The sequence below is a fragment of the Cydia amplana genome, chromosome 13, assembly GCF_948474715.1.
Source record: "Cydia amplana chromosome 13, ilCydAmpl1.1, whole genome shotgun sequence".
Classification (NCBI taxonomy): Eukaryota; Metazoa; Arthropoda; class Insecta; order Lepidoptera; family Tortricidae; genus Cydia; species Cydia amplana.
In genome coordinates, this window is record NC_086081.1 from 16,573,702 (window position 1) to 16,597,210 (window position 23,509).

Here is a 23,509-nt window from a genome sequence, read left to right on the forward strand (position 1 = left end):
TCAACAGGAGAGAGGTGACAGCCACTGTTCGAGCTGAGCCACTGTTTCCGCTTTGACCCTAACCATTATTGAGTCGACACTTAACACAGAACAAATACACTTATCTGATATTAATAGGAAGACTTTGAGACCTAAAATATCTTGATTACCAGTTTTACATCACGGTTCATTTTCAACCCTATACACCGTGTTTTTATTGAATTCCGTTAACTTCGGGGTATGGTTAAGTACTTTTAAGAGAACTAAACGGCATAGTTAACTTTAAAAAAAAAAAACATTTTTTTTGCTTTTTTTACAAATAAAATTAAGTTTAAAAACTAATTAAATGTAGCATATAGCATATAGCGTTGTTTTAACACGGGCTTTACATTTAACTCAACCAAAAAATTGAAATCTGTGACATATCAATGTTATATCGAACATCGATCGACCGAGATTAGCAAATGTATGAACTCATTCTAAACACTAATCAATATGTATACTGGCCCTAAGGCAAGTGTACACGCTTGTAGAGGCCTCATAGGAAAAAAATAAATTATTGATTATCTCCGAAATGGAGTTAATTAGAATATCGGTGTCTTTGAGAAAGTTACTTGATTTAAGCTCAGGAATGCACCCTTGAAATTAACGGAAATAAAATAAAAACACGGTGTATAAGCTCGCACCAAAGAGTTATTGATTGTAAGAGAGGTACAGTCTAGAAAATAACGGAACAGATGATAATGAAACAGACGACGCTGAACTGCTTTGTATGTTTTTAGACCCGTACAGCGCCATCTTGTTTATTAAGCTATTAAATTCGATTTACGAAATTATTTTAGACTCACACATCTTACACCAACAAATATTTTAATACTTTAACAGTACTTAGCCTTCAAATCCTTCCTCAAGATCTTACCAGCCGGATTCTTCGGTATCTCATCAATACTCTGCACCTCCTTAATATGTTTGAACGACACTAACTTACTGTTAACGAATTCCTTCAGTTCCTCAGGCAAGATGGTCTGGTTCGGTTGGGGCACTACGAAAGCTTTTGGAACTTCGCCGGTGACCGGATCGGGGATGCCTAGGACGGCGCAGTCCGCGATTTTGGGGTAAGTTCGGATGATGGCTTCAAGTTCCGCGGGGGGTACTTGGAAACCTTTTACCTGAAATGAAATAGTACATTATTGTCGAGGTTCGGAAGTAGCTACTTGCAGGCTGAGGATTCGTTTTAAACGGACGACCTTGGGAGTCCGTTTAATTGAATCCGAAGCCAGCAAGTAGCCTTCCAGCCGAGTCATATATAGTGCTTTTCTCAAAAATGGTGCAAGAAATAGAAATATTTTACAGAACTTACAGAAGCATCGTTCTAATTTTCACAGAAAAAAATACAACTAATAAAAAAAATTGCTAGCCGCCTTTAAAAAAAAAAAGAAGTGTATTTTTCTGCTGAAAATACGCCAACCTATTTGAGACACCTAAATAGTCGCGGTACCAACATTAAGCCTGTAACAGACTATCGCACCGCACCGCGACCTTGGAGCGTCGCACCCATAAGTGAGAGCGAGAAAGAGATATCTGTTTCTCGCTCTCACTTATGGGTGCGACGCTCCAAGGTCGCGGTGCGGTGCGATAGTCTGTTATAGGCTTTATAATAATAAGTGCTGATCATCTGTTTGGCTGTTTAAGGTCTGTATGCCTTCATTTGATATAGCCATTTAAAGTTTTAAAAAGTTTGGAACTCGTTAAATAATGGAATTTGTATGCGACATTGCAGTCCCGAAATCGAGACTGCAATGTTTTTAACTTTTTAATTTTTTGAATGACCATAAACTACGCACTTCGCGACCTATTTTTTAACCGGCAACGTCGACTTTGCCGTCCATTTTTGAGAAAAATTGTATTGTTTAATGCTTTTCTAAGGGTCGAGTGCACAAAATCATCTGTCACCGTTAAAGCATTCGCTAAATTTTATTGTATCGGAATTTTCATACTACACTGCGGATTGACGTTGATCGGTCCGCTAAATGTGGTCGGTGCAACTGGCCCTAAGTCTTCTGTATTTATGATCCGAGGCCAAAGGAGTGTTTTAAGTTTAACGCGTGTTTATTGGGTGGACAAGCAAATCTAAATTTTGCTCGCTTTATTGTAGTATGTGTACTATGCCTCACCCACACACGTACGTAGTGGTAGTATATAATAGCATGTACGCGTTAGTTTAAGAGAATATATTCGTATTTAGACACCAACAGTTGTATCATTGACGCCACACCTTACATGGCGATCCTGCCAGTGCGGCCTCGCGCTGCACTGGCAGCGCGCTGCGCTTGCCAGTCAAGGACGTGGACAAAAATCAAAAATTTTAAGCTGAAGGACTATGTTAAACAAAATTGTGTCGGACATTTGTGATTAAATCAGAGCAAAGTGAAAATGGGATAAGTGAATATATTAAAATCGTGCATAATTGGACAGTAATTGCCAGGACTAGATACATATTATTTAAAACGAACTCTACACGCGGAAGGTTGTTGTAAAACATTGGTGGATGACTTTATTGCGGATTAGTATCATAAAAACGGTAAAAGTGGACAGTTTTGATACTTCAACAGAAAGACTCCAATAAAAAGTAAAATGCTGACGGGGACAAAGCTAGTAATGATGGTTTGCAACAGGGAGTTGTTGGTGTCCTTGGTCGAGTGTGGCGTCTGGAGGTCCAGGGACTACAAGGAAAGAGTAGGTTGGTGTGTGGAAAAACGATAAAGTGATAAGTGTAGTTTAGTGCTGTGCCGTGCAAAAAGGGACATTTAATTATTTTAATTGTTTATTTTTTATGTTAGCTCCATAGTTACATTTTTTTTAAATAATAGATACCTACATTTTAACGTTTTTGTTGGACTTTATATTAAAGGTCCTTATGTTAGTTTTTTAATGTGACTATTGAATAAAATCCTATTTCAGTAAGTATAACTATGCCGCTTGATGACAAAACCATAATATATGGGTGGTCTAAAATACATACATGTGATAGTTTCGTTTTATTAAATTTCATATATCCTATACTTAGTAAAATGACATGCTTTTATTCCTTATAACTTACAAATATGGCACATAACATAACGGCGGCGCGTGCACTCCTTAAAGGGATCGGTATGCGGCGTCTGTTATTTCATCTCTAATTTCATAGTTCGTACACTGATTTAGATTACTTAAACATTATTGTAATGATATTAAATTGAAAGAATAAGTAGTAAGTAATAATTAAAATATTTCAAATCTCAGATCTTAAAATATAAAAGTATGTCAGTACCGACTTTTAACCATAAGTACTTTATTTTTAATTAGAATTCGAATTGTGTTTTTTTTTATGATAGCGAGTTACAATTGTATCGGACAAGACTTTTTTTTAATTCACGGATCTGACATATTTAACAAAGAAAATAATGACGAAGTATTATAATTATGGATATTATGACTTTTAAAGTAAATAGTGGTATTGCAAAGAAGATCTGTGGTATTGTAGGTATAGGCTTGTTTAAGAAAAGATTTAACGTTGGTTTTTAAAGAGCGCAAGTTTCGTATAAATGATAGTAAATGAATGTTTGTGGTAAGTTTAAGAAAGGTAAGGAATGTGAAATAATGGATAGCATGGTTGTCGATTGTATTATTAGTAAAATGGAATTTGTATGTTATTGGAAAAGTGATAAAATATTGATATATGGGAAAACTTAAACACGTAAGTTTTTCAAAGAACGATTAGCCTGATCAACTAAGAGTTGCTGAAATTCTTATATGTTAAAGTTTTCATGGTGTTTGAGTTATTATGTGGTTGCATTTTGAGTGATGGTTTATTTTGAGAGGGAAATGAAAGAAAGTCATTGAAAAATAAATAATTATGTATCTATCGCATCTTCGGTGGCCCGAGAGGCGGCCTTGAGCGATTAGGTTAGCAAGGGTACGCCAGGATACAAGGCAGGCACGGAATCCTTGGAGGTCTGACCATGATTCGGTCGAGTATCAATCGTGGAGACTCCTTGGACACACGGAATGATATTATGTATGGGTGTGTTAAAATAACTGCCTGTATGAATAAATAAATAGTATATGTGCGCGCTTAAAAATAAATATCCTTGTATCCTGAGCAAATAAATAAATAATTATAGTAAGGTCGGCCGACCACGTTTATAAAAGCGTTGCGTACCCTTGATCTTTGATTTCAGTGAAGCATAAAAGATGCCACTATAAATGAATAAATAAAATAAAATAAAACAAAGGAAATATATTTAAATGAATGACGTCATAATAAAATAACTTGCAAGGAACTGATAATGTATACAATAAAAAATTAGAAATGATATTATAAGGTACCAATGACGAGTAACAAACCTATGTTTGTAACTAAGTAAGACTAAAAAGGACGAAGAAACGAATTGAATTGACGAATACACTACTAAATTTGGAAATAGTTCTTGTAATTTTTGAATTTAGTTCAATAAATATGTCTAGTGTAGTTTTTAAGTGTTTATCTTTTTTTGTGTTTTCATTTTTATTAGACTTAACATACATATTAGTAGTTTTTTTTAATAAATTTTGTTTATCATTAATTTTAATATATATTTTAAAAATAAGTAAATGAAGTTATTTTTGTGTATTTAAGTAGGTATATTTCATAGAGTAAGTTATATAACGGTAATTAAAATAAAGTGGTTCGATTCGTCATCAAGGCATTCATAAATATTTGCTTATATTATAATTTTTTATGCCATAATTTTGCTATCAATTGTATGTTATGATTGTAAGTTAAATTGTTTTGATTTAATAAGCACATTAATTTCATCTGTGTCTAATTTTCTTTTAAATTTGAATTTATCTACTTACTGCTTTGATTGTTTTCATGTACAATCCTTTTTTTTGTAATCATTGTTTTACTACAATGTATTCAATGCTTACGTAAAAAAAAAATAGATTAAGTTTTATATTTTAATCATTTTTTTTTCTTCAAGGGGGGAGGTGTAGTATGTGTACTATGCCTCACCCACACACGTACGTAGTGGTAGTATATAATAGCATGTACGCGTTAGTTTAAGAGAATATATTCGTATTTAGACACCAACAGTTGTATCATTGACGCCACACCTTACATTATCTTGAAGAATAAGTTTTTCAATTAATTTAAAATTAAATTAGGCCAGCAGGCGGAAGTCGATTTCTACACGCCTCCAGCCATATGCGCTGACAATTCTTATTTAGGTTAAAATAGGGCTATTTTAACTAATTAATTATTTTAACTATTAAAATTGTTTTGGCTTGCCTTTTTATAGTGTAACATTGGTATCATCTTAAAGCTGCTTGTTTTCTTAATAAACTATTAAATTCACTTTTACTTATAATACACAAGTCGACAAAGTAATTCGGAATTAAAGCAAATATTTCGTAAGCGAATCGCATGCAAAATACGCTAATACTTTATCCTACACGTAGACATTGCATAAATAAAGAATTTTGTTAAAAAAAAACAACGGGTTGCACTCCGGGAGTGCCGACAGAAGTGAAAATTCAATGACATCTTACGTCTTACGCTCTCGCGAGTTTAAAATTTTTTTCCCCATCACACAAAGTGCACAGCGCCGCTAAATAAGTTTTCACTTCAAAAACTAAATGAAAAACCGGCCAAGTGCGAGTCGGACTCGCGCACGGAGGGTTCCGCACCATCAACAAAAAATAGAGCAAAACAAGAAAAAAAAACAAGCAAAAAAAAACGGTCACCCATCCAAGTACTGACCGCGCCCGACGTTGCTTAACTTCGGTCAAAAATCACGTTTGTTGTATGGGAGCCCCACTTAAATCTGTATTTTATTCTGTTTTTAGTATTTGTTGTTATAGCGGCAACAGAAATACATCATCTGTGAAAATTTCAACTGTCTAGCTATCACGGTTCGTGAGATACAGCCTGGTGACAGACGGACGGACGGACGGACGGACAGCGGAGTCTTAGTAATACGGTCCCGTTTTTACCCTTTGGGTACGGAACCCTAAAAACTTACCGTTTCATCTAGTTTTTCACTTACCTTAATAAGCTCCTTCATCCTATCCGTCACGTATAGGTATTTCTTGTCGTCGTACTTCCCGATGTCGCCGGTCTTGTACCAGCCGTCTTGGAACACCTCCTTGGTGGATTCCTCGTCTCTGTAGTATCCCTGCATCAGGTTTGGGCCGCGGTACCAGATTTCACCTTCCTGGAATGGGGAAAAATTAAATGGTAATTTAAAAAAATGTTGTTTTTCTGTCACATCAGCTAGGTGAGATTGTCACCAGACTCTAGTAAATAAAGAAGACTGACATTGACTGATATGTAAATTTATTAATTTCCGCTACCCAAAGGAAGGAAGGAAGGAGGTTGTCTCGAAGAGATCGCTTTTTAGCGATAAGACCGTCTGTTGTCTCTGCTTGTGTTTCTGTATTATTTTTGTATTGTTTTCTTTTATTGAGGTGTGCAATAAAGAGTATTTGTATTGTATTGTATTGACGACCCTCATTCAACCCCGCGAGAATCGATGCTGTCGTAGATGGCCCAATGGCACTAAATATAATTTTTTGTCCATTTTAGTTACCTACATAAAAGCTAAAATGCAAAATGCAGCTATCTACTACTTCAATAATGTTGAGGATATGTGGAGATTCTATGTCTTCTCTATTTACTAGACTGTTATCCCCTCGAGCGGCAAAGCAATATTTTAAAATTGCCGCGCCGTGCGGTTAGCAGCCGAGAGGCGGCAAATTTTCAATATAAAAAAATTGGCGGCTACACGGCATCTTGCTGCACGAGGGGTTATTAAAGTTTATTATCAACCATAATCTAGCGATCTTGTAGTTGTCTTGTCGCTATAAGACCTTTTTCTAAAGCGACTATCAAGACCTTTTTTGTACCATTCCAGCTTTTTTGAAACTGATCGCGATGTTATTGGTCACTGTGAGACCTTGCTAAGACCAGAGTCTCCTTTCCAGCAGGCATCGCCTCTTGTGTCTGAATGTCCGCGATCTTGACCTGTGAGCTGGAGAACACGTGCCCGACCGACGCGTGGTTGGCGTTGGTGTTGAAACCGATCCCGATGTTATTGGTCTCTGTGAGACCTTGCTAAGACCAGAGTCTCCGAGACAATTTTTTTACCTTTCCAGCAGGCAGTGCGTCTTGTGTCTGAATGTCCGCGATCTTGACCTGCGAGCTGGGGAACCGTGACACGTGATGTTGAAACCGATCGCGATGTTATTGGTCTCTGTGAGACCTTGCTAAGACCAGTCTCCGAGACAATTTTTGTACCTTTCCAGCAGGCAGTGCCTCTTGTGTCTGAATGTCCGCGATCTTGACCTGTGAGCTGGGGAACACGTGCCCGACCGACGCGTGGTTGGCATCGGTGTTGAAACCGATCCCGATGTTATTGGTCTCTGTGAAACCTTGCTAAGACCAGAGTCTCCGAGACAATTTTTATACCTTTCCAGCAGGCAGTGCCTCTTGTGTCTGAATGTCCGCGATCTTGACCTGTGAGCTGGGGAACACGTACCCGACCGACGCGTGGTTGGCATCGGTGTTGAAACCGATCCCGATGTTATTGGTCTCTGTGAGACCTTGCTAAGACCAGTCTCCGAGACAATTTTTGTACCTTCCCAGCAGGCAGTGCCTCTTGTGTCTGAATGTCCGCGATCTTGACCTGTGAGCTGGGGAACACGTGCCCGACCGACGCGTGGTTGGCATCGGTGTTGAAACCGATCCCGATGTTATTGGTCTCTGTGAAACCTTGCTAAGACCAGAGTCTCCGAGACAATTTTTATACCTTTCCAGCAGGCAGTGCCTCTTGTGTCTGAATGTCCGCGATCTTGACCTGTGAGCTGGGGAACACGTGCCCGACCGACGCGTGGTTGGCGTCGGTGTTGAAGCCGATAGAGATGCCGCCATTGGTCTCTGTAAGACCGTAGCCTTGGCGGAAGTTTATTTTTGGCTGAAACGGGGTTTGAATTAGTGAATTTGTGGCGTAAATGGCAAAGTTAAAGCAATATAAAGTTAGTAAAAAAAAAACCGTCGCGATATTTGTTCAATTGTTTAGGATTTTAGGTTAAATTAAAAGGATTTTGTCCAGCAGTGGAGATATTTTTCTGTAATTTGCTGGTAGCCAGACCTTTCGCCAATAACTTTCTTCGTATTAAGTCATATCATTATCATTCGATAATTAACAATCGTCTTTGGTGAAAACACTATAAGCACCTACAGGTGACTTTTTCAAAAATAGCGCTAGCTAATAATTCTTAAGATTAGATTAAGAAAGCAACTGGAAAAGCGCTAAAATGAGAGGAGGAATGATTATGGCATCATTCGATCATTACTGGCGTGATGAAGCTTCACTCACGTTTTTGTTCAGCACGGCGGCGGCGTCGGCCTCGGAGACGGGCGCGGCGCCGCTGATGACGCCGTACACGCTCGCCAGGTGCGCCGCGCGCACCGCCGGGTGCTTGCCCAGGAACACCACTGCGATTAGGTACAAATATGGTTTCATTATGGGGAATTCTGACTTAGGGGCTGTTCATAAATTACATCATTTATTTTTGACGATTTTGACCCCCCCTCCCCCGCTAAAATCATCCAAAAATCATGCTTCGAATGACCCCGTTTCCTCCTACGTCATGCTATGTCCAGAAAGCAAAAGAAAACATAATTGTTTCAGAAATTGTCCACTGCTATCTGTACCCGATTGTGTAAGTTTCGAAAGAGTTAAGAAAGTTCTCAGAAATTTCAGAAAAAATTCACAGTAAAGAAATAAATATTAGGGTACACCTTACACAGATCAACCTAGCCGAAAACTAAGCAAATTTATATCAGATAGATACGTATATACTTTTATACATAGAAAACACCCATGACTCGGGAACAAAATATTTATATTCAGCACACAAATAATGCCCTTACCGGGATTTGAACCCAGAGCCATCGGCTTCAAAAGCAGGGTCACTACCTACTAAACCAGACCGGTAAACAAAGAAAACTTTAATTTTGGAAATAGAAAATCTCGATTCCCGTACCCACATTAACAGCACATTAGCCTGGTACTTGACGAGGGTCTGCAGAAACAACTCCGGCTTGAAGTACGGCATGGTGACCAGCTTCACGCCGAGGTACATCTGGTTCACCTTACCCATGGGCGGCACGAGTAACAGCACATTAGCCTGGTACTTGACGAGGGTCTGCAGGAACAGCTTCAGCTTGAAGTACGGCATGGTCACCAGCTTCACGCCGAGGTACATCTGGTTCATCTTACCCATGGGCGGAACGAGGAACAGGACATTAGCCTGGTACTTGACGAGGGTCTGCAGGAACAGCTTCAGCTTGAAGTACGGCATGGTCACCAGCTTCACGCCGAGGTACATCTGGTTCATCTTACCCATGGGCGGCACGAGTAACAGCACAATAGCCTGGTACTTGACGAGGGTCTGCAGGAACAGCTCCGGCTTGAAGTACGGCATGGTCACCAGCTTCACGCCGAGGTACATCTGGTTCACCTTACCCATGGGCGGCACGAGTAACAGCACATTAGCCTGGTACTTGACGAGGGTCTGCAGGAACAGCTCCGGCTTGAAGTACGGCATGGTCACCAGCTTCACGCCGAGGTACATCTGGTTCACCTTACCCATGGGCGGCACGAGTAACAGCACATTAGCCTGGTACTTGACGAGGGTCTGCAGGAACAGCTCCGGCTTGAAGTACGGCATGGTCACCAGCTTCACGCCGAGGTACATCTGGTTCACCTTACCCATGGGCGGCACGAGTAACAGCACATTAGCCTGGTACTTGACGAGGGTCTGCAGGAACAGCTCCGGCTTGAAGTACGGCATGGTCACCAGCTTCACGCCGAGGTACATCTGGTTCACCTTACCCATGGGCGGCACGAGTAACAGCACATTAGCCTGGTACTTGACGAGGGTCTGCAGGAACAGCTCCGGCTTGAAGTACGGCATGGTCACCAGCTTCACGCCGAGGTACATCTGGTTCACCTTACCCATGGGCGGCACGAGTAACAGCACATTAGCCTGGTACTTGACGAGGGTCTGCAGGAACAGCTCCGGCTTGAAGTACGGCATGGTCACCAGCTTCACGCCGAGGTACATCTGGTTCACCTTACCCATGGGCGGCACGAGTAACAGCACATTAGCCTGGTACTTGACGAGGGTCTGCAGGAACAGCTCCGGCTTGAAGTACGGCATGGTGACCAGCTTCACGCCGAGGTACATCTGGTTCATCTTACCCATGGGCGGCACAAGGAACAGCACATTAGCCTGGTACTTGACGAGGGTCTGCAGGAACAGCTCCGGCTTGAAATACGGCATGGTGACCAGCTTCACGCCGAGGTACATCTGGTTCACCATGAGCGCGTTGAAGCCGAAGATGTGGAAGAAGGGCAGTATTGCTGGCAGCACGGCCTGGTGGGTGTCTGGAAGTAGACATTTAAGGTACATTTGGACAAATTGGGGCAAGCGTACTTTAATTTGAACCTCCTAAGTCCCGATGCCCTTTTAAAAGGACAAATTCAAATCGAATTTCGGACTATAATGGAATAGGAAAGGGTTTCAAATTTATAACTGCAAAAATTACTCAGGAACGTAGCTTACAAGTCTATTACATATGTGACTCGCATCAATGTTGACGGTTTTCATAATCAGTTATCCCTAATATATAGTAAGAGTTTACACTCTAGGAAGCCGGCCTAATTCTAATAAAACATTTCCCTTCGCGGAAATCGGGGCTGGAAACTCGGAAGTATCTTTCCTACAAATATGTTTCTGACATATTAGGCCATATCGGCCATATGTAATGTTTTGAAAAGATGTGTCGCGCCGAGTTTTTTGCCTGTCCCATATTGGGATACCCTCCTCCAATTGAGGGGGGATTTAAATCTTCTCGAGGCAGAGGTGTAGGGTTAGACCGGTATAGATATGAGCGCCGCGCCGGCGCGCCGCCGCCGCCGACAAAATTTTCGCGCCACCGCCGCCGACGCTGCGCTATCGGCGTGGCATCGGTGTGACCTTGGTAGTTACTACTACTTTCGGAATCAGATAATATATTTTTAATCGAGTTTAGATCATTAACGGCGCCACTTCGAATAGTTTATAGGCATTCAAAAGGTATTTTAGGCGCATATAATTTAAAAACATCGAAGGCAAATGCAATCTGTCTAGTAACCGCGATAGTAGTATTGGGGAAACGAAATTATTAAATATCAATTTGAACATCAATATGCTTGTAATAAACACACTGATTTCCTTCCATTTTTATTGTGGAACGTTCCACATTACAATTTATAGATTGTATATACACTACATATGTCAATCACAATGAAAAAATTAACTGTGATCAACTCTGGCTAACGTGAGACTCGAACCCACATCTTTGGATTGCCTATGCAATGCATAACTAATTTTGCCAGCTAACCATCCGTCATTTACCGCGAATTTAACCATTACAAGCATGGTTAAACGTCTTTAAAAGGTATAAAAAGGGGTTAATTTTGAGATATTAAGCGTTTCCACATCCAACATTTGGCTACGCACGGAAGGGCGTCGGAATCGGGTCTCATTTAAACTGGTCAAATTTCAAGCTTTGCTTTCTCGCAGCTCAATCTTTGGCCTTGCATCGCTCGCATGGAAGTAAGCCGCTATCTGAATTTGCAAGTTTTTGGCCCTGTTTGGAGCTCAACTTTCGGCCTCTTGTAAAACGCTTGAGCATTGGTCCTTGTCCGATCTTAGCTCCATTGCAGCTCGGCCTTTGGCGTCGCACGAATGCGCCCGCAGGAAAGCTCGAGATCTTTTTAACACTATGGCTTCGGTTTTTATCGGCCTTCGCCCTCGCTCTGCTCTCTTGCAGCTTGGCCTTCGGCTTCGCACAGAAGCGCGCCGCAATTGCCGCTCCAGGCGTTCGGCCGTTAGCCTTACTTGGCGTTCGATTCTTAGCTGTATGCTTACCTGCAGCTCATCCTCTGGCCTCGCATTGGGAGGCGTCGAATTCAAGTCTTCGGTGTTACCTACATGGAATTCGGCCTTGGGCCGCACTTTTTGACATAAATCGGTTTTGTTGGGTCGATATTGGTTAATGACGGAGCTCGATTTTCTTTGGACTATCGACAAAACGTTTCCCTGATACAGTCAATCCGCAATTTTTAACTTAGCACAAAAGATAAGGGCCTCGCTAAGATCTTCCGACCAGAGCCTCGCCAAGATTAAGACCGCCTCTGATGCCGCGCGATAACGCTTATCCACAGTTTATACGATATCAATTTTTTTCGTACCATTATTCAATAAATTATCGTTGAAAATAAAAAAATGCATTTATTTCATAACTTTCTTACAGTAAAAACATGTTTATTCGGTAAAATTTTGGTTTGAATTGTTGAAGGTGTTTCAAGGCCACGCCACCGATTCGCCGCCGCCGCCGACCAATTTTGACCGGCGCGCCGCCGCCGGCTAAATGCCTATGGGCGCTCATATCTAGACCGGTATAGCTTTATTTGATTATGTTCATAAGCGCATGTAATATGCCTACTTGAATAATAACTATATTTATCTTATCTTTATCAATTACCAGAAGTCTCCTTGATAACAATAATTTCCGGATCAGCTATCTGCTGATTCATGGCCACCACACTCCTATGGTCCAACACCACCCCCTTCGGAAACCCAGTAGTCCCGCTAGAAAACGGCAGAATGGCCACATCATCTGCCCCCCTCTTCACCGACTTCAAACAGTCAGTACATAGGTTAAAATCTTCAGCGAATTCGGCGAATTTTATCGTGCCCTCTGGCAGGTTTTCGTTGTCGACTAGGATTATAGGAATGTCTTTCTTCAGGGCATTTAGGGCCTCTTTAATACTGGCGTAGGAGAATTTAGAGGCGATTATCGCTTGGCAGTCGGTTTTGGCTAGCAGGTGTTGCAGCTCGTCTGAAATAATGAAAGGAATATTTTAATGGTCGCTCAAAAAACGTCCTGTGCAATAAGTTTTCCTGCTGTGCCATTAGTTTTAGGTTTAAATACCGCTTTGAGCAGATTTCATCTTTTATGGATGCTGGAAGTATAACAGGATACCATCATCATCAATAGACGTATGTATCCAATTTCTAGCCTCGTAAGACCCACCATATAAAGTTTACTAATTTTTAATTTTAACCTTATTCTATATGTAAATTAGAGCGAATTTCGTTTGTTTTAAAAAGCAATGAAACAAAAGAAATGTAACTTTATTTGGTTCATGAAATGTTCAAATTAGATTGCACGAATATGTACATTGTAATGTACATTTAGTCTCAGGAGGATAATAATAGAATGTTATAATGTTTTAAATGATAAGATATAAAATAAATTAATTAAAAATTAAAAAACCCGACTGCAGTTTAAAAGCGAACTGAAAAGCTAAAAATAATTTTTAGTTATGTTAGTTACTCAACTTAATGAATGTAAAATATAATATATAAGTGTTCTGTCAGGGTCGTAAACAGCAAACGGAAAAGCTTAGGCTCATTTAGGATCGTGACTGTACCTGTATATTTTATTTCGATGCAGTCGGGGACCTTGATATATTGAATTTTTCCCATTCACAGGTCCCCGACTGCATCGAAATAAAATATACAGGTACAGTCACAATCCTAAATGAGCCTCAGCTTTTTCGTTTGCTGTTTACGACCCTGACAGAACACTTATATATTATAATTTACATTCATTAAGTTGAGTAACTAACATAACTAAAAATTATTTTTAGCTTTTCAGTTCGCTTTTAAACTGCAGTCGGGTTTTTTAATTTTTAATTAATTTATTTTATTTTATACATTTTAGTGACCATACAAACCAATCACATTTTTTATATGATTTAAGGCACTTAAGTTGCTTCAAGGAGCTTTCATCATGTTGATATTTGATATGTTAGCATAAAACGTGCTTAAAAACCTAAATAGGCCGGACCCAAAAACCATGCAGACGTATTGAAAAGTGCTATGGCTTAATATCTCTGCAACTACATAATTATTTCCCATTAGTTGGCTTTCGGCCTTCGCAATTAAGATACTTAGGGAAGCTGCAGAAAGCATGCACCTATCTTACGTTCCGGGCCTTCGGCCCTACGCGAAGCTCGGCCTTCGGCCTTTGCAATTAAGAATCTTGGGGAAGCTACAGAAAGCGCGCACCTTTCTTACGCTCTGGGCCTTCGGCCCTACGCGAAGGTCGGCCTTCGGCCTTCGCAATTAAGAAACTTGGAAAAGCTGCAGAAAGCGTGCACCTTCCTTACGCTCCGGGCCTTCGGCTCTGCGCGAAGCTCGGCCTTCGGCCTTCGCAATTAAGATACTTCGAGCTGCAGAAAGCGTGCACCTTTCTTAAGCTCCGGGCCTTCGGCCCTACGCGAAGCTCGGCCTTCGGACTTCGCAATTGGGATTCTTGGGGAAGCTACAGAAAGCGTGCACCTTTCTTACGCTCTGGGCCTTCGGCCCTACGCGAAGGTCGGCCTTCGGCCTTCGCAATTAAGAAACTTGGAAAAGCTGCAGAAAGCGTGCAACTTTCTCAAATAATTTGTACATTTCGATCACATCTTAGATTAATTCTTCTAATTCTATAAAAATTGGTATGCTGGTAAAGTACATGAAGCTGAACAATTTCCACCATATTTCCCAAAATGTCCAAGAAATGTATGAAACATTCCTTTTTGTTACCAAATGTGTAAGGAAATCTGGTAACAAAAAAGGATGTTTCATACAAACTTTCTTGGACATTTTGGGAAATATGGCGGAAATTGTTCAGCTTCATGTACTTTACCATACCAGCATACCAATTTTTATAGAAATCTAAGATGTGATCGAAATGTACAATTTTTTTGAGAAATGCTCACCTAGTCAATCGTTCAAACCGTTGCTTTCGTATTTGACACTTTCGCAATTGAAAATAACGTAAGCGCCACGTATGACGTTGTCGTATATAGCTGCAAAGAGAAATGTCATTAGCGCGATGTAGAACATTTCGTATTTTCTCTCCAACGATACAATTAAACATATAACTTATATATATTCGTATGATCGCCTTAAAAAATCCTTTCTTCTAATATCCCATTCAATAGATTTAGACAATTCATTTATCTTTGCGTTATACTTACATTTTGTAAAATCTTGTCCTACCAAATGAATAGTTTAAACCATATTTTGTGTACAGTTTTAGAATCGTCTTTCAAAATCCTTTATTTTAATACCCAACTCGATAGGTTTATAAGTTTTATTTTTGTTTCGGTTGCACAATTTGCAGTGCATAATCCGCCATATTGGTTTTGTGATGACGTCACATAGCCTATGTTACTCGGGATGACGTAAGGATTCCAATGACATCTCAAACACCTAAATCGGTTCAGGCACTTAGCTGTTACGGTGTAATAAAGAAACTTACATACCCACATACAAACATGAACCCTGAAAACAATACACTCTTTTTTTGGGGCAGTCGTGTAAAAATGGCCATTATCGCTAAAAGATAACGTTTTAGCAAAACAATATTTGCGCAAAAATATTAGGTAACGCGATACGTATAAATAATCGAACTTAAATAACAATTATCGACTTATCGTGATTATATGATTAGCCACTGATTTATGCAATAATCGTGACTGCGATATAGTCTAAAAAAAAATGCAATAAGGTGAAAAAATATACTTGACTGTACGTGTTCACTTATTATAATGATAAAATACACCAAGTTTTGTAACTTTATGTAAACTACACGGCACATGACGGCACACAAATAATACGGCTAAATATGGAATATATGAATAGAGTAGGTGGTATTTTGTATGGAGACGGCCGCTATAATTAGGTATGACGGCACCGCTATTCTAGGAAATCAGAGCTTTATAGTTATTAGACTTATCTTATACATTTAAACGAGCAATTCTTATTTCGGGGATCTCGGAAACGATTTCGATGAAATTTGCTACATGGGGGTTTTCGAGGGCGTAAAATCGATCTAGCTAGGTTTTATCTCTGAGAAAACGCGCATTTTCGAGTTTTTATATGTTTTCCAAGCAAAGCTCGGTATTGAATATTGAATGTTGAAAGCTCGGTATCCCAGATATTTAGTACTTAATGTATTAGACATCATTATTTTTTATTTTAACTTTAGACTAGTCAATTATCTTCCAACGAATTAAGGTTAGGTACTTTTATATTGAGAAAAATAATGTCTACAATTATATCTAGTCATTGTATCTTATCGTCCAAAATGATAGCAAGTCACATAAAAATTACATGACGTACCCTTGTGATTTTTTCGATACATAAATAATGAGGTGATAACAATCGATACTTATGCCTATGCATAGTATAAGTCCATATTTTTAGGTCTTTGCATGACCCCCTGGGCCCTGGATTGAGTCTAAGACAACATAGCAGCCTGCTTCTAACGTTTCAATTATTTATTTGCGAAAAATTTACTAGATTTTGACCATGCCACCCCCATGTCTATGAAGCTGGATCCGCCCTTGAGCAACATGTGATAACCATGTAAAAATCAAGAATACCAGGCAGCCTGCTTCTAACTTTCCGATCAGGCTAGGGTACTCGGGTAGTTTGGGCCAGGGATCGGATACCGGTTTTTTTTTATGGAAACGGAAACGGTATTCTTTCGTTCTTTGCTAATTATTTCATTTCTAATTGGGCAATCTAATAATACGAAGTCGTTACCTAAACACACCACTGAGTCCTACATTTCGAGTATAAAATAATTCGAAAAATATGGTTATTTCGAGGTTTTTGCAGGTTTGGGCATTATACAGTGATAACTGCGTAAGAATACTCACGAGCAGTGAAGGCAGAATTCACGAGACTGGCTAATGGCTATGCAGCCTGCTTCTAACGTTAGGAGCAGGCAAGAGGGTACTTGGAGAGGTTGGGCATTATACTGTGATAACTGCGTTCAAGAATACTCACAAGCAGTGAAGGCAGAATTCACGAGACTGGCTAATGGCTATGCAGCCTGCTTCTAACGTTAGGAGCAGGCAAGAGGGTACTTAGGGAGGTTGGGTATTATACTGTGATAACTGCGTAAGAATACTCACGAGCAGTGAAGGTAGAATTCACGAGACTGGCTAATGGCTATGCAGCCTGCTTCTAACGTTAGGAGCAGGCAAGAGGGTACTTGGAGAGGTTGGGCATTATACAGTGATAACTGCGTAAGAATACTCACGAGCAGTGTAGGCAGGATTCATGAGACTGGCTATGCAGCCTGCTTCTAACGTTCCGTGCAGGCAAGGGTACTTGGGTAGGTTGGGCATTATACAGTGATAACTGCGTTCTAGAATACTCACGAGCAGTGTAGGCAGGATTCATGAGACTGGCTATGCAGCCTGCTTCTAACGTTCCGTGCAGGCAAGGGTACTTGGGTAGGTTGGGCATTATACAGTGATAACTGCGTTCAAGAATACTCACGGGCAGTGTAGGCAGGATTCATGAGACTGGCTATGCAGCCTGCTTCTAACGTTAGGAGCAGGCAAGAGGGTACTTGGGGAGGTTGGGCATTATACAGTGATAACTGCGTTCAAGAATACTCACGGGCAGTGTAGGCAGGATTCATGAGACTGGCTATGCAGCCTGCTTCTAACGTTCCGAGCAGCGCGCAGGGATACTCGGGGAGGTTGGGCAGGATTATCGCCACCTTTATAACAATCAAGGAACACAAAAATTAAGAAAAAAACGTATAAAAGGAAAATAACAGGGAACAAAAGAGATGGCGCGCCGCGTGAAACTTGCGACGGAAGATATGGCCATCGCACGGGTTTTTACCTTTTATCTCAGTTACTCTGAAAATCTTCTGAGTAATTGAGATAAAAGGTAAAAACTAGTTTAGCTAGGTTTAGCTTGTCAAATCCCTTGGCTATTTTATACTAAAATTATATTGCTGTGGTATGCGGGGTAAAATTAGGCATGTTTTCGTGATTTTTTTTATATCGAGCCAACTTTAACGTTTTTTATGATTTGCTTAGAACCTGCCCTTGCAAATATAGTCTAGTTTCCTTGTTAATTTTTTCATGGCATTTAATTTTGGCCTTGATTAATAGGTGTAAAAATAATTGACTTATATCTCAGGACTGGCCTTACTTGCACTAAAAATGGTACCAGTTCAGCGGTGTCACCCAGAATTCGAGCTTATCCTGCAGTCTAACGCAACTTGTTGCGACCAATCGCGTTGGAGCGGTGTCACACCGCTGTACTGGCACCATTCATGCCCCATTCTTATTGCCCGTAAGGCCAGTCCTGAGATACCTATATTATATACGTCAATGGTAAAAATGCTGTATGAAAACTAAAATTTTGTGTATTAAATTATTGAAAACAAACTTTGTCATCATTCTTCAACTTCAACTTGGTTCGGAGCGAGGCCGCGAAAGCGACGGACATCCTGTGTGTTTGCGCGTACGTGTAGCCATGGCCTGTCACTGCGCACACCTGTAAACAACGCAATAATCAATAAACTAGCGACCCGCCCCGGCTTCGTACAGGTTAACAAGTTATACATAAACCTTCCTCTCACTCTGTCTATAAAAAAACACGCATCAAAATCCGTTGCGTAGTTTTAAAGACCTAAGCATACATAGGGACAGACAGCGGGAAGCGACTTTGTTTTATACTATGTGTGATTTAATACCTCGGTCACATACTCGACGAGACGTAGTATGGCCGCGCCACTCCTCAAACCCACCGCATGGACCTAGAATATTACGGACGGACTGTCACCTAAGACAAACTGTGACACTGCAATGGCGGACGGTTTGAATGTGTGCGTGTAGACGAGTGTTACCATGTAACACAAATTCTCCCCTAATGGTGAAACAATTATTTTTAATATCGTCCTTGTTTTCAAATAAAAAAAATAGGACAGTTTTACGTTAGACAATAAAAAAGGTGTGTACGTATCTGATTTTATAGGTCTTGAAAATGCGCAATATTGCACAATTACTTTGTGCAAACATTATTTTCAATACCTAATGATATTTAGCATCGTAATGAAATCAGTTCGTCATGTTTTTTAGGGTTCCGTAGCCAAATGGCAAAAAACGGAACCCTTATAGATTCGTCATGTCTGTCTGTCTGTCCGTCTGTCCGCCGTATGTCACAGTCACTTTTCTCCGAAACTATAAGAACTATACTGTCGAAACTTGGTAAGTAGATGTATTCTGTGAACCGCATTAAGATTTTCACACAAAAATAGAAAAAAAAACAATAAATTTTTGGGGTTCCCCATACTTAGAACTGAAACTCAAAATTTTTTTTTTCATCTGACCCATACGTGTGGGGTATCTATGGATAGGTCTTTAAAAATGATATTGAGGTTTCTAATATCATTTTTTTCTAAACTGAATAGTTTGCGCGAGAGACACTTCCAAAGTGGTAAAATGTGTCCCCCCCCCCCTGTAACTTCTAAAATAACAGAATGATAAAACTAAAAAAAATATATGATGTACATTACCATGTAAACTTCCACCGAAAATTGGTTTGAACGAGATCTAGTAAGTAGTTTTTTTTTAATACGTCATAAATCGCCTAAATACGGAACCCTTCATGGGCGAGTCCGACTCGCACTTGGCCGCTTTTTTAATTTACTTATACATTTAACTTGAAACATATCTGGTTTTCAACAAACAAATTATAATACATAACAAACAAACGTTAAGTATAGCTCCTTAGTATCGGGAAATTAACATACCGACCAAGTTTGAAATGCACAATCAATAATTTAACCATTTACCTAAAAAATAAATAAAAAGTCATTTATTGTCGCAAAACACAGTAACAAAATAAAACAAACAAGGAAACAGAAAAAAGACACAATAAGCACATAAGTACATAATGATTTAATAAGAAGGGTATCAATTACCCTACTTTCGGGAAATTACCCTATTCATGTTACTGGTCACACTCCTGTTTTGCAGTTTGATAATTTATAAACAACAAATTATCGTGATTTTACGTACTAATTGATAAACTTAAGTATGAAAAGTTATTCCGTGACTTTTTTTCTTTCGATCGGTACAATTCTAGCAGGATTTAACTACGCATGCCGGATATTTTATATTTTTCTTCGACATGTTTACTTCAATGACGTTTCGATTCGTCTGACGGCAAACTGGTGGATGTGGGCTGTCAATGTGTGTGTGTCACGCGTAAATACTTAGAAACTGGTGGATGTTGGAATCACAGTTGTATTGTAAGCGAAACTCTGTCCGTAATATTATAGGTTCATGACCCACCGCTCCCTATTTTGTCGGTTTTTTGGCGCGAGTCAAAGGACCGGCAATATGGAGTATGGAGCGTCGCGATTGATCGCGCGAGTAGAGCAGTGTGTGGCCGGTGTGTGGGTATTTGGAACGTATCGTATGGCCATACACTTTTTAAAGTAGGTATGCTTAAGAGGAAAGACTCCAAACAAGTCTCCATTTTCTCTCTGATATTACTCAAGTTTCACTTCGTCCGACAAAATCGAGTCTCATCAACGAGTTTCCGTTTCCCGGCCCCTGAAATAATGTAGGTACGTACTATTCCTGTCCCTTCTAGCTCCGCAGAAAGACAAAAAAATTAGTTACGAAATAGAACATTGTCCATTGAGGGCGGTAAACAAGGATTTATGAACGAGTGTGAATTGAAGCCCGAAGTCGAAGGCGAGGGCTTCATCAACACGAGTTCCTACCTAATTCCTGTCCCGCGCGTGGCACACACAATATTTTTTTCATCACACTTGTGAAAAAAGGGAAATAAAAATGTTGCCTAATTTCGTACGTAGACGATAGGGCTGTACCCTAGGTGGAAATTTAGGATTTACGGACCGCATCATCTACGTGTAATAACACCTTTTACGAGCAAGGGTGATAAAAAGGTATAAGCCATTTAAAATTATTAACAACCTGACAGTAGGTAAGTAAATTATGTAAATGTTGTTTTGTTGAAGGTGGGCGTAGGCTCAAAAATTCCTTGACATTTGACATTTCAGTATCTTGCTAATAATTGTTATTCACAGCAAAACTTTAAAATTAAAGTATTTATTTAAATCTACATATGTATAGTCAGTTGCTACGTGACAGTCAATAATAAAATCTAATCAACAGATTTCTACTAAGATAAACTGATTATATAATACCACTCATATTGTTGCAAATAAAACTTTGTTTCATAAAAAATATGGTTCAAAATGGAATAAACAACAATTTTGTTGTACTTGTTTGTGAAGTTATCCAGGGGTGTTTAACCTTTAACAAGAGCGCAATCGTTGCAAAAATGCGTTATGCATTAACAATGGAAAGTGAATGTATTGTTTATGTAGGTACTAATGTGAATACTATGCTCTATGCCTACACTACACTATGCTCAGGGGCAGGGAAACAGTTTACAACTTGTACTACAATTTACAAGTTGTTCGAACATCAAAGGTGTGTGAAGTCTGTACGGAAAGAGACAAGTCAAAGAATGTATGGGCTCGCTTACATACCACGTCTCTTCTCTTTCCGCACAGACTCTAAGTATAGAGAAAAGGAAATATATAATTCAGGCAAGGATGAATTAAATTGAAAGAGATGGTTCCCAGGATATAAAAGATTAAGATATAGCTTCTGCCCGTGACTTCATTTGTGTAGAATTAGTTTATTCTAATAAATTAAATTTAAAAGAGGCAACCAATATACATTTTTTTCTACTCCAGCACTTAAATGTGTCAATTAAATGACTGACAGTGATATCTAAAGCAATGTCATTTGAATGCTTTGTCTATAGGCTCATAAGATGACTGCTAGCAGTCATCTTATGAGTATAATACAACTGCTTTATTTTTTTTAAAGATACAAGTTCCGATCATCTTGATTGAAAGAGGTATGTTTTCATTTACAATAATAACCCTTTTTTTTTTTAAATAATAACTTTTTTTTTTTTAGAATTAGTTTATTCTAATAAATTAAATTTAAAAGAGGCAACCAATATACATTTTTTTCTACTCCAGCACTTAAATGTGTCAATTAAATGACTGACAGTGATATCTAAAGCAATGTCATTTGAATGCTTTGTCTATAGGCTCATAAGATGACTGCTAGCAGTCATCTTATGAGTATAATACAACTGCTTTATTTTTTTTTAAGATACAAGTTCCGATCATCTTGATTGAAAGAGGTATGTTTTCATTTACAATAATAACCCTTTTTTTTTTTTAAATAATAACTTTTTTTTTTTAAATAATAACTCAATTTTTTTTAAATAATAACTCTTTTTTTTAATAATAACTATTTTTTTTAATAATACCTTTTTTTTTTTTTTTTTTTTTTTTTTTTTTTTTTTTTTTTTTTTTTTTTTTTTTTTTTTTTGCTGCAGCTGTCATAGAAAAAGTAATGTATGCAACAGCTCATAATTGGTTCTTAAAATTCTCGGGTCTTTTTTTACAAAACTCGACTACGTCTCGTTTTGTAACTTCGACCCTTGAATTTTAAGAACCCTTATTATATCACTGTTGCATAAACTACTATTATACATTTGGCCCCAGGTTATTGCTGACTGTACTTTACTTTCAACAGGCAACTGAGAGAATTCTAAAGGGGCCCACTGATTATGAGTCCGCCGGATGGTATCGGCCTGTCAGTTGTTCGGAACTGTCAACTTTTTGTTCTAACTGACAGGCTGATACTGTCTGGCGGACTGTTAATCAGTGGGCCCATTTACTCAAACACAATTAGGTTGCATTTGTTTTATCAGAGCTACTATAGCCACCTCCTGTGTCCATTATCAAATCAGCTTCATGGAACCATAATATTTCATTTGTTTCGCTACCACAAAACTTACATAGGTAATGAATGCGAAGTTTCAGCTCAATCAAATAATGGCAAGTGGGTCTAATTTAGCTTGCAAGATTTGACCCGAACATACAAACATTGCAAGTTAAGTATAGTCGGTAAAACCAATTTATCTGTCAGTAAGAACCAAGAAAACTATACTCATCCTTTTCTTTTGGATGCTAGTACTAGTGTAAGACAAAGATAGTATGATTATCTCTGTCTATGTTTGAAATGAGACAGTCCTTTGACAAACTATAAAAGCTTGTAAAAACTATGAAGAGTCAGAAAGAGACACAAAATCACAGCATACTTACAGTTGCAGTCTTATCTGGCCATCTGTCCAAGTTCTGCCAAATAAACTCGGGGACGGTATAATTCACTTTAGGAATGTCTTTGAAAACTGACGTTAAAATATTCTTCTCCAAAGTGCTATTGTTACGAATAGCAAGCTTTAAAGCTGGAATGCTCAATCTCCTTGCTGTATGGTAGGCAGATCTTCTTAATGTGCTAGCCATACTTATAATAAAAAGTCTGGAAAATAAGTAGTCCTGTGAATATGTATAGGTTACAAGGAAAATAACTGACTATCATGTTTTGTATTTGTTGTTGTTCTTACTAAAGAACGATTTTATTTCGTTATGTTTAAGAGGTAATAAAATTACATACAA

At 39.1% G+C, this 23,509-nt stretch overlaps 1 protein-coding gene and 1 long non-coding RNA gene across 3 annotated transcripts in view; both read right to left on the reverse strand.

The window, feature by feature from the left end:
- Positions 1-23,509, reverse strand: part of LOC134653613 (uncharacterized) — a 381,090-nt gene that overhangs the window by 275,396 nt on the left and 82,185 nt on the right. The window lies entirely within an intron of this gene.
- On the reverse strand, positions 831-23,368 carry LOC134653552 (uncharacterized). Of its 2 annotated transcripts, XM_063508931.1 has the most exons (9): positions 23,156-23,368; positions 18,373-18,480; positions 17,587-17,689; positions 12,599-12,955; positions 10,269-10,454; positions 8,379-8,497; positions 7,809-7,973; positions 6,048-6,215; positions 831-1,148 (listed from the first exon to the last, which is right to left on the reverse strand). In XM_063508931.1, the coding sequence occupies exons 1-9, from the start codon at positions 23,354-23,356 to the stop codon at positions 858-860; spliced, it is 1,698 nt and encodes a 565-aa protein (XP_063365001.1). In that variant the 5' UTR covers positions 23,357-23,368; the 3' UTR covers positions 831-857. The 2 variants fall into 2 exon arrangements, with proteins under 2 accessions (XP_063365001.1, XP_063365002.1); XM_063508932.1 differs by lacking the exons at positions 17,587-17,689; positions 18,373-18,480; positions 23,156-23,368 and adding an exon at positions 17,222-17,324.